The 17020-nt window shown below is 40.1% G+C and overlaps 1 protein-coding gene across 1 annotated transcript in view; it reads left to right on the forward strand.

Moving 5' to 3' along the window:
* Nucleotides 1–17020, forward strand: part of LOC144505081 (protein transport protein Sec24A-like) — a 58388-nt gene that overhangs the window by 25512 nt on the left and 15856 nt on the right. Inside the window, exons 8-15 of the mRNA XM_078230866.1 lie at nucleotides 9–135; nucleotides 1867–1976; nucleotides 4300–4412; nucleotides 9749–9867; nucleotides 11895–11950; nucleotides 13180–13386; nucleotides 14669–14792; nucleotides 16756–16914. Of these exons, the coding sequence (XP_078086992.1) occupies nucleotides 9–135; nucleotides 1867–1976; nucleotides 4300–4412; nucleotides 9749–9867; nucleotides 11895–11950; nucleotides 13180–13386; nucleotides 14669–14792; nucleotides 16756–16914 (1015 nt within the window). The remainder of the gene's footprint in view (nucleotides 1–8; nucleotides 136–1866; nucleotides 1977–4299; nucleotides 4413–9748; nucleotides 9868–11894; nucleotides 11951–13179; nucleotides 13387–14668; nucleotides 14793–16755; nucleotides 16915–17020) is intronic.

Genomic DNA, 17020 nt, shown 5'->3' on the forward strand with positions numbered 1-17020 from the left:
TGTTGCAGCAATTGCCTGTGGTTACATCAAGTACCATTGTGAGATGTCGTTCTTGCAGAACTTACATAAATCCTTTTGTCAACTTTTTGGACCAAAGAAGGTGGAAATGTAACTTGTGTTATCGAGTTAATGATGGTAGGTTCACCAAAAATAACAGATGTTTTGAAAATATTTTGATTAGATATGGAAGCTGAGTGGGTGCAGAAATGTAATGGGAGACGGGGAAAGATAACAGATTGGTTGGGAAAGGGATTTGAGAGATGACGACTGAGTTGGCTTGAGATCCTGCTGTCGCTTGTAGAGCAGAACAAGGAGGGTATTCAGGAAGGACAAGAGGTTAGAAATGGCAAGAATTTTATGGGTATGGATTGAAGAAATTGCCATGTGCAAGATATTTTATGAATGTCTCACTAGATCACTTTAAAAGAGAAAACCCAGTTATGCAGGCAAGCATGGTTTCAGTTTTCATGCAATCAGGTCCTGCAGCAAAGCAATCACCAGGTCAGCAACTTCAGGTGCTGGTCGAAGAATGGATGTTGGGGAATTCACTGCTGCTCCTCAAGTAGAACCATGAAATTGTTTGTGTTCACTTCAGCAAGCAAACAGGTTTAAGCAATCCAAAAGGTGAGACCTCCTACAGAATAGGATTCCTTCTGTTTTGCATTTGGGTGTTGGCTTAAAATGTGTGTTTAGTGCTGTGGAATCCACAACCTACAGGTGCAAGTGAATGGTGCCATCAACTGAGTCAAGCGACATATGGTTCAGATGGTGAAGTGACATCAGTGTTTGCAAATGAGTATTTTAAATTTGATTTTGCATTGGTTAAAGCTAGTGCAGCTAATTCTGAACAAGGGAGAGCATGGCTTAATGCAGGATCGAATGTAGGCAGTAGAAATTTGGATGACTTTTCATTTATGGGTGTTTAGGAGATCATTAAAGAAATAACACGTGTACCCTAATGCCCTACACACAATGGGCAGGAGAGGATCCTTGGGTGAGGTGAAGGCAGGAAGTGCATTCCTGTGCCACCATGCACAGGCTTGTTGCTGTTTTTACTGCATTGTATTTTGTGTTGTACAAGTCATTCATCTTGGAGAAGTGGGGGACTTCATTAACATATTTAATTTGGGCTTGATGGTGGACTTAATTGGAGTAAAGAAATTGTCAACAGGCAGTTTAAGGGGGCAATTTCACTTGGCACCAATGGTGAATTTAAGTGCAGCCTGACTTGGAGGAGGGAGTCTTACTCCTTTTGACATTGAAGTTATTTTGGTCCCTTATACCTGACACAAGTTTTGTGTTGATGTGAAGGTGTAATTATTTTGTCCCTACACTAAAAATGCAAAGACTTTTCACTTTAATTTTGAACAATTACATTATTAAATGTTGCTGTCATAAATTTCTCTTGCTTGTTGGCGAATTGGTAGCAAGGAGCATAAGTTTAGGACGCATGTTAGTGGTGTGAAAGGAGTGTCAGAAGAAATATTTCACTAGGACTTTGCATTAACACTTGGCTAATGAAGTTACAGAATGAAATTAAAGTGTCCTCAGTGTTGGAGCCAGCTCCTGCACATACATAGTGTTAAATGGGTTGCTTTTGAATATTTATCTAATTCAGGACTAAGTTGGCTACTAATGGTTACTTAATGGTTGGTATAGAAAATGGAAGCATGCTCTTGAGATTTACCTGATTTATTAAGTCAGGGCATGAATGTTTAACAACTAACCTTCAGTATCTAGCATTAATATCCTTATTTAGGTGAGTGTAAATGTACAAAAATATAAGTCTTAAAAAATTATGTTGCACTGTCTTGGTATTTGTGCATTGCCTGTGCAAGCTTCTGAAACTATTGTACTGATATTTAGTTCCTGAAGAATTTATGTATAATCCTGTGACTCGATCGTATGGTGAGCCACATAAGCGACCTGAAGTTCAAAGTGCTACTATAGAGTTTATTGCTCCTTCAGAGTACATGGTGAGTCTAGCTTTTTAATTTTTCAACTAATGTTTTTCCATCCCCTTTGCGCAGCTTCTGAAGTGATATTGAGCTCTGTCCGATTTTGTTAATAAAGCACACTTATAATGAAGTACTGTTAAATTCCATGAGGTCCTAAACTGGGTTTAACAATATAATTGAATAACATCTTACCCATGACATACTTTTTCCACCCTCAAACCTGTGATCAAACAGGGGAACCTATCAGCAACTGTTTGTTAAATGGTAATTTATCTGTTCAATTGAGATACTGGAGTTAAACAAATATAAATAAGTTATTTTTATATCAACTTGCATGATCTCCAGATGTCCCTTAGCACTTCAAAATATTACTGTTCTAATATGGAGGAATATGGCAGCTGATTTGCATAGTTTAAGATCAGACGATCAGATTCCTAACTACATTTAGTGACGTTCGTTGAGGGATGAATATTGGGCTAGGACACTGGGAGAACTCTTCTCCTCTTCAACTGGCACCTTTGACAATGCAGCACTCTGTTAGCACTCCACTGCAGTGTCGACATGCATAATATCCTCCAATCTTTGCAATGGAACTCACCCGCAATCTACAGACTTGTTGATTGGTATTCTACCACTGAACCAAAGGTGACATCCATAAATGCTTCAAAAAGTTCTAAATGCATTCTGGATCCCTGGTTATGTAAGATATATTCATAGAATCCCTACAGTGCAGAAGGAGGCCATTCAGCCCATTGCGTCTGCACCGTCAACAATCTCACCCAGGCTCTATTCCCCCGTAACCCATATTTATTCTGCTAATCTCCCTGATTCTAAGGGGTAATTTAGCATGGCCAATACACTTAACCTGCACATCTTTGGGGTGTGGGAGGAAACCGGAGCACACAGAGGAAACTGACGCAGGCGGGGAGAACGTGCAAACTCCACACAGACAGTCACCCAAGGCCAGAATCAAACCTGGGTCCCTGGCACTGTAAGGCAGCAGTGCTCACCAGTGCTATTGTGTGCATGGACCAAGTTCCCATATCCGTTTCTCCACTTGCACCTTCTTGATTAAAGTGCAAGCGACCTACTGGCTCTGTGCTACTCTTGCAACAAACAGAACTATTAGTTGATAACAGTTTGCAATACAGCCATGTACTTTGCTCCACTCATCAGATCATTATCATTTTAAACTTAAACAGGAGCATGTTTAAAATGCTGGTGTTCTGTCTTGCCCATCTGGCTATGGTAGAAGTGGCACACTACAGTCACTTAGATGGGAGAAGTACGGCATTGATATTTTTCCTGTTTTGCTGATAGCTAAAGGTTGCTATGCATTGCAAAATGTATTACTTATTACTAGGGGATTTTCACAGTGACTTCATTGCAGTGTTAATGTAAGCCTACTTGTGACACAAATAAACTTTAAAACTTCACTTGAATTTGTTGGCAAAATGTGTGGGACTCTTGAGTTTCAACTCCAGTTAAAATGTATTTATTGTGAGCAGAAAGTCTTTATCCGTGTATTAAATCTACACAAACCTACATATTGTCTTGCATTGATCCATCTTTCTAATTCAGGGGTGTTTGCCATTTCTATGTAGGCATGAAATTAGGAAGCCTGCTTGAGCAAACATCTGTTTGTCTATCTACCACTCATAACAGCTGAGACTGGAGCTGCCATGACAGCTGAGACACTCCTTTATGGGAGTTTGTGTTGAACGTTAATCGAGAGTATGGGTTGAGCATCTGTCTGTTGGCCAGGAGTCCGTGTTTAGCACAGCAGCTAACTGCCAATACTTTATAGAATCCCTACAGTGCAGAAGGAGGCCATTCGGCCCATCAAGTCTGCACCGACCACAATCTCACCCAGGCCCTATTCCCATAACCCCACACATTTACCCTGCTAATCCCCTGACAGTACAGTCAATTTAGCATGACCAACCCACCTAACCCGCACGTCTTTGGACTGTGGGAGGAAATCGGAGCACCCGGAGGAAACCCACTGAAAAGTTATCTTAAGGATTGATAATTTTATTTGCGGTGGGGAGGATAGGTACCGTAAATGGTGCTAAATGAAACTGCATTAATCTTTAGATAGCTCAGAAGAGCCAAAATTGGGTTAAACTATTTCTAAAATTTGCCCTGCTTTAGGCAATTTAATAGGCTGGGAATAATTCTAGAAACAAACTATATTTTGCATATTTTACCAATCCGGTTTAAATATACAAAATCACAGTCATTTGCATTTGCAGGTGTTGCTACTTGTTTTACAGCATGATTAAATTTTCTAACTTTTCATTGCAGACATGTATCCTTCATCAATATTTGTCTTTTTCAGCTGCGACCACCACAACCTGCAGTTTACCTTTACATCTTGGATGTGTCGCATAATGCAGTAGAGTCTGGCTACTTAAACACTGTCTGCCAATCATTGTTGGATAACCTGGACGCGTAAGATATTTTTTTTCCCTATAACCTGACAGGTTTCTAATGGAAAGCTTTTATATTTGTTCGATTGCTTTGAATCCTTGATTTTCAGAGTGCGTTTGTTTGATCTAGTCATGTTTATTTACAAATGTACATATTGATAATTTAAGGGTTAGAGAAGCACTGAAAATGGAATTTATCTTATTCAGTTGTGATAGGCTTCCATGGCACTGAAACTGGGAGCTTGTAAAATACTTTAATTCTGCTGTCGTGTTGCAAATAGGTATTCTTTCAAGTGTGAGGTATTTGTTGAAGAGTCCGATAAGCTTAGTTCCGTTCCTTAAAATGTTAGAGTTCCACGCTGCTAAGGCTTGGCCAGTCTCATATCAGTTGAAAATACTACTTTTCAGTGTAGAAGATTACTTGATTCTTTTATTAACCCTTCTTTAAAATAAATTGCAAAAGCAAGCTTCATTATTTTGAATTCTCAATGTTTTCCAGTTTTCAGTTCTTTTCAGTTAAGGGTGCATTAGACGACATCTTTTTAAAAAAATGCATTTTAATTCCCAGTTTTTCTTCACAACTCATGCCTAAGTGTAATTAACTCCACACATGAAAGAGTTTGTAAGATTCATGGCTGCATTACTGTTCTGATGTGGAGATGCCGGCGTTGGACTGGGGTAAACACAGTAAGATGTTTAACAACACCAGGTTAAAGTCCAACAGGTTTATTTGGTAGCAAAAAAATGCCAGCTAGTCAACCCTGCATAGTGTAACAGGAGTTTTATGTAAATTGTTGCTTGCAATCCTTCTTAACTGCCACATCTTCTGGGTGCACCTTCAGCTTCTCCTAACCAACCAGGATCAAAGCAATCCCTTGAGATGGTCTTGGATCTCTTTGTGTTCCCTGCTGAATGGAACCTTTTGTCAGCTTGCTTGTTTTCTGGTATCCTTCTGAATTTTTTTTCACTCCTGCTCTGTTTGTGAACAGAATTCCCACTCACCTGAAGAAGGGGCTTAGAGCTCCGAAAGCTTGTGTGGCTTTTGCTACCAAATAAACCTGTTGGACTTTAACCTGGTGTTGTTAAACTTCTTACTGCATTACTGTTCACAGCCTCATTGTCCCCTCCCCCCACCTTCTGTTTTCTCCTGAAAGTGCTGACTTATTGTGGCATGTTTTAATAAATTTGATCCCTGTGCACTTAAGTAAAAGGGAGCCAATTATGTGTGATGTGCTATCGTTAATATATACGCACCTGTTAAATATCACCAGGAAAGCTGGAGAAATGTTTTCTAACCTCATTTCTTTCGCTCATGCATTCTCTGTTCTCCCTCAAGACGTGTTTATTTAAGGAGACCTCAGTTTTTCTAATATGGAGGAAAGCAGAGATAGCTCCCGTGAGGCTATCCAGCTTTGTCTTTTATTTCAACAAAGATTGTTATCATTCTGATGATCTTGGCATTAGAATAAAGTTTGGTACTGACAGAGTTTGCATGTGTAATCAGGCTATGCTATTTTTTTTGAGGGGGGGTGGGGGAGGGTTCCGTTTTTGTGGCCTGAATGACCATTACTCAATCCAGCAGACTTGTTCCATGCACATATTGCACATTGTCTGTTTGATCATTGATCCTAGTCAACCCATTAAGTTTTGCAAAGTTTCTCCTGTCCCCACAGGTAAATTGAGTAAAACTCCTGTTACACTATGCAGGGTTGACTAGCTGGCATTTTCAAGGTTCTACACACATTTGATGATTTGTTTATCGCATTTAGCACGTGTTCATTCCTTTTTTTCCCCCTTTAAAGATGCTAATATGGCATTTGCTGTTTTATCTGAAAGATCCACGTTTATACTGAGTTTCTGAAAAACAATTCATGTTCTTGCGCGAGGCTAGCTAATTTTATGTAAATTGTTGCTTGCAATCCTTCTTAACTGCCACATCTTCTGGGTGCACCTTCAGCTTCTCCTAACCAACCAGGATCAAAGCAATCCCTTGAGATGGTCTTGGATCTCTTTGTGTTCCCTGCTGAATGGAACCTTTTGTCAGCTTGCTTGTTTTCTGGTATCCCTTCTGAATTTTTTTTTCACTCCTGAGTGATCTTGTAATGTGTGTTGAAGTAAGCCAAGTGGTTAGTAAACATGTCACAGTTGTATGATCTATGCGCAGTAATGACTCGTACACACTAGACTGTTATTGCTTGGATGATTATTGCTTAGAACTGAACAGAAAGGGAAATGTGGAAAATATGCTTTCATAAAGGATAAAAAGATTGTGTGCATCCTGCTAAATATAAAGAAGGAATTGATCAGATACCAATTTACCCCTTTCCCCAACTTGATTGGAATAGCAAAGTAAAAGGAACTTCTAACTTGGGCTAGAAATCATGGTTTCTCCTTTTACAAAATACCTATGCTTTCCACTATCCGGGCCTCCATTATAAACAAACAACACTCTCAAAGTAACATTCCTGCAAAGTAACAAACAGCATCTTGTAAAGTTGCTGTCGAGTTGTGGATCTCAGGAGTATATATGTTCTTGTAAGTGTCAGACTATTTTCCAAAATTATTTGGCCTTCGATGCTTTCTAAGGAAGGCAAGTAAGTAGTTATGCTTTCTTTCAGTTCAGTGGCACACCAGTTAAGTACTATAAGGCATACCTTTATCTTCATTGGTCATTACTAGAAGGGAATGTGGGGGGGGTTATGATCAGTAAGTTTGCAGATGACGCAATTTGGTGGTGTAAATGGTGAAGAGTAAAGCCTAAGATTACAGGGTGGTAGAGACGCAAATGGAATTTAACCCCAAAAAGTGTGAGGTTATGCTTTTTGGGTGGACTAACCAGGCAAGGGAATACACAATGAGCAGTAGGATGCTAGGAATTACATGGGACCAGATGGACTTTGGGATGCATGCCCATAGGTCCCTGAAGGCAGGCAGTAGGACAGGTCGAGAAGGTAGTTAAAAAGGCATTTGCAATACTTGCCTTTTATTAGCTGAGGCATAGAAGGTAAGAACCGGGAGGTTATGATGGAGCTGTATAAAACACTCATTAGGTTACAGCTAGAGTACTCTGTGCAGACCAGTCGCCGTACCATAGGAAGGATGTGATTGCATTAGAAAGGGTGCAGAGGCGATTCACCAGGATATTACCTGGGCTGGAGCATTTCAGCTATGAAAAGATGCTGATTCGGCTGGGGTTGTTCTCAGAACAGCGAAGGCTGAGGGAAGACCTGATCTGTACAAAATTGATGCAGATAGGAAGAAACTTTTCCCCTTAGTAGAGAGGTCGGTAACCAGGGGACATGGATTTAAGGTAATGAGCAGGAGATTTACAGGGGATCTGGAATTCATTGTCTGAAAGGTTGGGACCCTCTACATTCTTCAGAAGCTTTTAGATGAGCACTTGAAATGCTATAGCATACAACGGACCAAATGCTGGAAAATGGGATTAGAATAGATAGGTGCTAGATGGCCAGCCCAGACATGATGGGCCGAAGAGCCTCTTTCTGTGCTGTATGTTTTGATGACTAAAGCCTGGTGGCAGAGAGTGCAGTCCAGAGCTTGTGTCGTGGAAACTAGCATTTCCTGTTGGGGATAAATTCCAGATAGATTCTTCACAGGATCCTTCCTTCATGCTCAGTTTCAAACCTTGTTGCATATAGTCCTACATCCACTTGGTACATGAGGATCATTTATTTTGAAATTCCTTGAATGTAGATGTGTGATTTTTAAGATTGATGGTTCCTATTAAGTTTTGGATGCAAGATGTTCAAGGCAGTTTCACAATCTTTAGTCAGCGACCTGCCACACAATCTAGTGTCTTCTAATAAAGGCTGAAGGTTGGCCATGGTGGATTTGAATTTGTGCATGCCTTTGAATTAAAATTCTAGCATTTTATATCTCCCAGAACAGGCTTTGTTCTACAAAGATCACAAGTTGTTAGATTGCTCTCAACTGACTAAAGCTTCAAGGTTGTCGGTTCAATTTTGCTTTAGTGATGGGCCCAAATTGAGTGTTACGTTTGACATCTTGCTCTTGATTTGATCAGTTATTCTTTGCAAGTGGTGGGATTGTTTTATTTGTAGATTCACTCCTCATCTGTCATTGATGTTGCCAACATAAAATTATTTTTTTTACCACAGAACATTTAATACAAGTATAGTGTATGTTAATGGCCCCTCTGAGCCGAATAGTGCATTATCATACTTCACCCATCTGTTCAATTTCAGCAAATTAGAGTATGTGGGAATGAAGCTGCTGGCTGCTTCAATGGAGTTGGCAAGCGGTAGTGCTCAGTTGCTTTAAAGAAAAATCAGGGGGAGATGGGGGCGTAGTGGTAATCTCAATGGACTTGTAGTCCAGAGACCCAGGCTAATTTTCTGGAAACATGGGTTCAAATCTCGTGGTACAGCTGGTAGAATTTAAATTCTGTGGGCAACACGGAGACAAGTGAGGCACTGTTGCCTCTCAGCTCCAGGAACCCAGGTTCAATTCCAGCCTTGGGTAACTGTGTGGAGTTCTCCCTGTGTCTGTAGATTTCTTCCCACAGTTGAAAGATGTGCAGGTTAGGTGGATCAGCCATGCTAAATTGTCCCTTAGTGCCCCAAGATGAATTAGCCATGGTATATGTGTGGGGACAGTAAGAAGTCTCAACACCAGGTTAAAGTCCAACAGGTTTATTTGGCAGCACAAGCTTTCAGAGCGCTGCTCCTTCATCAGGTGAGTCTCCGGCATCTCCACATATGTGTGGGGTACAGGGATAGGGCCTGAGTAAGATACGCAGTCAGAGAGTCAGTGCAGACTCAATGAGCTGAACATCCTTCTGCACTGTCAGGATTTTATGATCATTGTATGTGAAGTCCTGTCCTTTTGGAAGGAAATGTTCCTATACATGTACTACTTTTCCCCACTTCAACAGTTCTGTATTGACGATTACCAGTAATCCTCAGTGGTTAAGAAACAATCACTCCCAGGATTGGTTAAAGCTGTGCATTAATTAAGTTCCAGTTCATCATCTAGTGGAGTTACAGTTCTGAGAAAATGAGAAATTGAAAGTAATTGCTGAAAGGCGGGTGCATTATCAAATTTGGAAATATTTTAAATAAAATTGGGTTTATGGAATGGTGAACATGTCATCCGAACCAAATAAGCAGGGTTTAGAATTTAAACAAATTGAGAGTTCTTTTATCACTTCACCTATAAAGTCCACTTTACTGTTTGAAAAATATGCATCTAATTGCAAGACAAAGTATAGAACATAAAGGTGGATTTATAAAAGCAGAAGTGCTGAAACTGATATTTAAAATGGATAAGTTTCTTGATCAGATCCAGAGTGATTCAGCTTCCTTTTAAAATTTTCAGGTTACCTGGTGATTCACGTACAAGGATAGGTTTTATTACATTTGACAGCACCATTCATTTCTACAGTCTTCAGGAAGGCCTATCTCAGCCTCAGATGATGGTGGTCTCAGATATAGAAGGTGCGTTTTAAGCAGGTGGTACTTCACAGCGTGATATATGAAGGTCTTTATGAATATTTTGTGTGTAATTGGCAAATAAGCATTTTTGAACATTGACAACTATCACCTGACATGTAACTGGTATGTTTACAACTGCAAAGCCCCTTGGTGCCTGTAAGAACAATTCAAATGAGATTTGCAAGTTATGAAATTGCCTGAAATTGCATCTTGGATGAACTATCATCTTACTTTGGAAAATTTAAGACGTTGTCTTTATATCCCATAAACTCTATACCCTTAACACTGCCCCTCTCCCCATTCCAGGCCACAATCTCTGACTGAGCTAGATTGTTTGCAATTGCAGCCTCTGCACATATTTATTGCTGAGCTAAACTTCTGACCTTTTGTCCTCCATCATATAGGCTACCCAGTTTCTCACCTCCAACAATAAGTTTGAGAAGCTCATGAGCTACTTTGTTTCCAAGATTGAGACCATCTGATCAGCTACCTTTGCTTCTCTCCCTTCCTCTAGTCCACAGGATCAAATTTCCTCTAAAACTTCCCCCTGCTCTAGCCATGAACTTGCATTGTTTTCCAGTTCATCTTCTGTCTCCTCATATCCTTTTCCTAAAGCTCATTATGTGCTCGAGAACCAAGTCCTGCAGTTTTGATCCTATTCCAAGCAACTTCTGACCTCTCAACTTTCCTCCCCGGCTTTCATGTTGACCGACGTTAATAGTTATCTCCCCTTTAAATTGGTCATGATCACCCATCTCTTCAAAGCAACCCGTGACAACTCCAATCCTTGCAAATTATCACGCATTTCCAACTTCCCTTTCCTCTCCAAAGTAATTGAATGTGTTGTTGTGCCTCAAATCCGTGGCGATCCTTCTCGGAACTCAAGTTTGCAAGCCTGTCTCAATACCGAAACTGCTCTGAATGCCGCAAACAACATCCTATGTGACTGTGATAAAGGTAAATTACTGTCCTCATCTTTCTCGACCTATCTGGTACCTTTGACGTGGTTTGACTATTCTGTCCTTTTCCAACATCTCGCCAGCCAGCTGGGTGGGACTGCACTTGTCTGGTTCCATTTTTATTTAATTGTAGTCAGGATCACTTGAAATGGCTTACCTTCCTGCTCCTGCATTGTTAGCTTTGACCCAAGATCTATCCTTAACCCCTTCTAATTTCCCATTTACATGTTGTCCCTCGGACGTATCCAAAAACAGTGTCAGTTTTGCAAGTGTATGTTGGTGGTGCCCAACCTTTTCACCATCATCCCTCTGGCTACCTTCACTGTATCAATGATCAGATTGTCTGAGATCTGGTGCTGGATGAGTAGAAATTTTAAATGTTCGGATGACCAAAACCATTTTCTTTGGGCCCCGCTACAAGCTCCATGGTCCTGGACTTCATTCCTTTCCCTTGCAACTGTCTGAGGCTGAGCAAGATTGTCCACAACCTTGGTATATTTGATCCCAAACTTTTCTGACCATTTATCCATGTCTTTGTCCTATCCTGCACCAATTCCCACCTGTCCATCAGCTTGGTCCTTACTAGTCTATATTGACTTCCAGCCTTCCAACACCTAAATTTAAAAATCTTGTATTTAAATGTTAACATAACCTTGCCTTTCCCTGTCTTGTAACACTGTCAGCCCTTCAATATCGTTCTTTCCAAACATTCTAGTTCTTTCACTCCAACCTCTTGTGTTTCTCCCTCCTCCTTTTGCCCCACTATTGGCCATCTCATCCCTAAACTCTGGAATTTATCTGCTGAACTCCTCAGGCTCCCCATCTTTCTTCCTTTCAGACCATCCTTAAAACCAACTTCTTCGATCAAGCTTTTGGACACTCTTCCTTTACTATAGCAAGTGCGTCTGTTAGTTTAGATACAATAAGGTCCCACAACTGCAATAAGAGATTGACCAGATAACCTGTTTTGGGTTTTTAGTTTAATGGCATATCCGTGCAAAAGTGAAATGGGAAAATTGCTTCAAATTGAAGATCCCAGCTTAAAGCGGAAATAATGCTTGTCTTTTTCAGATATCTTTATACCAACTCCAGACAACTTGCTGGTGAACTTGAATGAAAGCAAAGAGGTAACTAACTACTGGAATATGATACTTAAATGTATATGAACTAATCATGAAGATTCTGATAACTACAACACATGGCTATCACTTGAAAAGCTGCTTCTCTAATATATCATTCATAACCCCTCTTCAGAAGAATCTAGTTGCTAAGATTGATGATGAATAAGCCCATTTTGCGACATTGGACTTGCTAATGACATCCTGATGTCTTGCCACCACAGTCCACGTAATGGAAACCAAGACTTGGTGCAGCAGGAACTACATTGATTATCTGGGGACTGAAAGAGACCAATAATCTCTCAGCCAGGGTTGTTGTTTAAACTGATTAGCTTGTCAACTTTGGTTGCTGGAGCTCCACATATCTAGCCAGTGAAACAGATTTGTGAGGAGTCTTTTTTTCTTCCTGGTATCTCTTGTCTGACTAGTGAGAACTCATAACCATGTTTGACCTGGTAACTGAGAATCCTCCTCGCAGAGAGGGTGGGTTCGATGGTAAGCAGGGGCCTCTTTGCAGTTGAAGTGGCATCATTGGCGGTGGAAGATTAAAATAAACTAATTCCTCAAAGTAGACTTGATAGTCCAACATCAGACTAGAGAGATCTATAGTGCTCTAGATCACTTGATTGACCAACCAGACTAACCAGTTTTTAACCCAGCTCTCTAATTCTTTCACTTGACTTCAGTTAATCTTGCAAACCAGTACCCAAACCAGTCAATCAACAGGAAGCTTTACCAAAGCACTGTGTTGGCAAACTATGTAGTTTTAGTTGACTGAACCCCTGGAAATGTTGTCACTTACACTAAGCTCTCCAGCCTCCAGTAAATGTACTGTGACTTTTATAACAAAGTGTGCAGGCTGTGCATTGGATAAATAGAAACACTACCGTTGTTCATTATTCGGTTGATTTATTTAGATTGCCTTAACACCCAACTGACCAAAATAAAAACACTGGCTAGTTACCCATGTACTACTACTTTTTCACTTCAATTTTTGGCTTCATGTTCTCATGTTGAGAATGTTGCAATTTGTGTAGAAGTTGTTGCTTCCAGTTTTAGAATGTAGATGATAACTGTTGGATTATGTAAGAATAGAATTAGCTTCTGCATAGCAATACATCACTCTTCAATTATGAAGCAGTTGTTGCAACACAGGAAGTTAAAGGTACTAGTTCATTTTGATTGGAATGAAATCTTGAGCCAAAGCAGTGGTTTATGTTTCTCCTTTCTGATTTCAGTTGATCCAGGACTTGCTGAGAAGTTTACCGCAAATGTTCAGCAATACGTTGGAGACTCAAAGTGCCCTGGGTCCAGCATTACAGGCTGCATTCAAGTTGATGTCTCCCACTGGTGGTCGTGCCTCTGTCTTCCAAACACAGTTACCTTCATTAGGTGTGGGTGCCCTAAAATCCAGGGAGGATCCCAATCAGAGATCCAGCTTAAAGGTAGGATGTTGCTGCTCTTGTCAATGTTTGAGCAGTAAGTGTGTTTTTCTCATAAGAAATTAGTTTTGTTATCTTCTATGGCAGATTGGATATCTTAAGATTATGTAATTCTGAAATGTCTTTGTTGATCAGATGTTATTTCAGCACATGTGAAATTTGTGTGATGTGTATTTGTGGTATCACGTAAAGGGAGGTAGTGGCGTAGTGGTATTGTCACTGGACTAGTAATGCAGAGACCCAGGGTAGTCCTCTGGGGGACCTGGGTGCAAATCGCACCATGGCAGTTGGTGAAATTTGAATTCTGACCATCAAACCAATGTCGATTGTTGTAAAAATCCATCTGATTCACAAATGTTCTTAAGGGAGGAAATCTTCTGTCCTCACTTGGTGTGGCCTACAAGCGATTCCAAGTCCACAGCAATGTGGTTGACTCTTTAATGCCCTCTGAAATCTTACCAAGTCACTTGGTTCAAGGGGCAATTAAGGATGGCCAATAAATGATAGTCCAGTCAGTGACGCCCACATCTCATGAATGGAAACAAAATCAGTTTCTCTTTTTTTTGTATTATTTACCTGTTTTGCTAAATGGCTAGTTTGAGGAATTGAAATGCTGTCTGTAAATTAGTTGAAAGAGAAAGGTATCCTCATGGCGTTTTGTTGGCATATTGTTTATAAGTTTGAATTATTAACATGCCACTGCATTTACTAATGGGGTACGCAGAAGTTGTTGCCTGCATCCACTTGAAATAAACATGGGCCCCAAAGCTTTCCAGACAAAATTCAAAGGCATTCTCTCTACAAAACAAATGGTGTCAGAGTATTGAATTTGATCAATACTTAGATATTGATTTTCTTCTTCTTCCAACTAAATGGCATCTATAATCCAAATAGAGAAATCGCCTTAATGAGAAGGTTGTAAGAAGCCATGTTTGCGTGAGTATATTTCAGATGAAAAATTAATGGGCTACTTCTGCATAAATTCAAAAATTGTAAATTTGTTGTTTTCCGATTCATTTATACTCAATAAACCTGAATTAATGCTTTTGAACCTTTACGTTAGCCAGATGATGATACCTCCAATATTAGTGACTTATGTTTGTCTGAAATGTGGTATGAATGTACCCTAAATGCTTGAAAGTCTACAAGTGGAAAAACGTCAATGGCTCATTTTTCAATGTCATTTTTTATCATTTTTCCAGATCTGTGAGCTTTTCTTGAATTAATCTGATCATGTAACTTTTTTAAAAATCCCATGAAATGTGCTCTCTTTTGATTTTCTAAGGATGTGCAGCATCTTTCTCCAGCCATTGATTTCTACAAGAAGCTTGCCCTGGACTGTTCAGGACAGCAGATTGCAGTGGACCTCTTTATGATGAATGGTCAATATTCTGATTTGGCATCTCTGAGTAAGTAAGACTATAGTGTTTATAATATGGCAAGTTAACCACTCTTCTAGGAGTTGTACTGTAATTGCTGAACTTGTAATTAGAAAACCAGTGTTGTGACAACTTTTGCCTAATTCTAGAAGCACTCCCCCCATGCTACTGTGCATATCCGCAATGTCACACATGATCTGAGCTGAACTTCTCCATGAATATTTTTAAGGTCAAGTTAGATAGGTCAAGTTACACTCAAGTAAAAGGGTATAAGGGAAAGTAGAAGCCACAATCAGGTCAGCTATGATCCTATCAAATGGCAGAGCAGGCTCGAGGGGCTGACTGGTCTACTCTTGTTCCTCATTTGTATATTCATATGTTCTGAACTCATTTCCATTTTTGTCACAAATATTGCCTACTTCCACTATGAAACAGTGCCTATCTCCACTGCCTTCCTCCATTTCTGTGCTACTGATGCTTTCGCCTGTACTTTATCATGATTCAACTATTCAGTGCTCTATAGGCCAACCATTCATTTGCATCCTTTATAAATTTCTGGCTGTTCCATCTCTCATAATTCAACATCACCCCAGTGTTTGCTGATCTGTGTTGGTGTTCTCTCTACTGGTGCCGCAACTCAGAGATTTTCATTCTCGTGTTCAAATCGTTCCATTGCTTTTTTCCTCTAATTTTTTTCTGGCCCAACAACCCTCCAAGAGCTCTGCGTACATCCAACTCTGGCCTCTTGTGCACTCCCACGTGCTATGTCCTAGCAGTGGCAACCACACCTTCAGCTTTGTAGGCCCTCACTGCGTAAGTTTTTCTATCTCTCTCTCCCCTCCCAAAATCCTGTTTCATGTACTGAGCTTTTAGTCGTCCACACCAATATCTTCCGTAATTTATTTTCCAGAAGTAAAATACTGTGAATGCTGAAAATCTGAATTACAGATACCAAATGCTGCAGCCTTGCCAGTGATGTCCAAAACCCATCAAAGAAAGCAAGAAAATATAGTAAGCAGGTCAGATAGCATCTGTGGAGTGAGAAATAGCATTAACGTTTCAGGTTGAAGTTAGCAATGTGGTAGCTTTTGAGCAAGTAAAAGAAGGGAAGGTGGAAAACTGAAGAAAAAGCAAGGTCTTTGATACTGTGGAAGACGGGAGAGATTAAATACAAAAGAGGCCAAAGGGAGTGGTAATTGGACAAGCAAAAAAACCAAAGCAATATCTAGAAGAGGTCTGAATGAATCGAGTTAAGACGGAAACCTGTAAAGAATAAAGGGAACAAAATGGAGACATAAGTTATGATCTAAAATTGTGGATCTTGATGCTGGGTCTGGAAGGCTGCTGAGTGTCTAGTTGAAAGATGAGGTGCTGTTCTCAAGCTTATGTTGACCTTCATTGGAACACTGAAGGGGGTTAAGGGCTGTGACCAGCGGAAGAGCATCTTTTGATTTGACACTTTATAACCTTCCAAACTCAACGTTGAGATGCAAACAATTTTGGATCATGATGTCTGTCCACACTTTATTTCTGTTTTCTTTGCAAGTTTTGTTTTTTTTCTCTGCTGCTTTTGCTTTTGGACAGCAGCTGTTCATGATCCTGCCATTGACACCACTGAACGAATCATTTGTTTCTTGTCTCATTTCCACTACCTCTGGAGTTGCATCACCAACTCTTCTGTCTTTTAATCTCTTCTGCCTTCCATTCTGTCACAGAATTGTTTTCTTTATCCTACTTTACCCTTTTTACTTGCTAAATACCTGTTACATTTTTTAATTTTCCCAGAGAGGCTGTTGACCTGAAACAGCAACTCTAGTATCTCTCTCCACAGATGCTGCCTGACCTTTTGAATATTTCCAGCTTTTTGCCTTATTTGTCTGATTAGTATGTAAGTTGTTGTTGAATAATGGAAGTGATTTGTACGCTGCATTTGTTTTGTTGTTACAGTCCTTCTATCTAAATTTAATAGAAATTGTTTGCTAATGTTTTTCAGCCTGTATTTCGAAGTACTCAGCTGGTTGCATTTACTCGTATCCATCCTATCATCACAAACGCAATCCTGTCCTGGTGGATAAGTTTCAGAAGGACTTGAAGCGCTACTTGACTAGGAAGATTGGCTTTGAAGCAGTCATGAGGATACGATGCACAAAAGGTGAGTTCCTTTCATCTGTACTGTTGGGATTGTTACAGCTACAGGAAATCTAAAGACCATAATTAAAACTGCAATGGGGGGAATTATGGACAAAATAAAGCCCCTT

The sequence above is a fragment of the Mustelus asterias genome, chromosome 16, assembly GCF_964213995.1.
Source record: "Mustelus asterias chromosome 16, sMusAst1.hap1.1, whole genome shotgun sequence".
NCBI classification, from domain to species: Eukaryota; Metazoa; Chordata; class Chondrichthyes; order Carcharhiniformes; family Triakidae; genus Mustelus; species Mustelus asterias.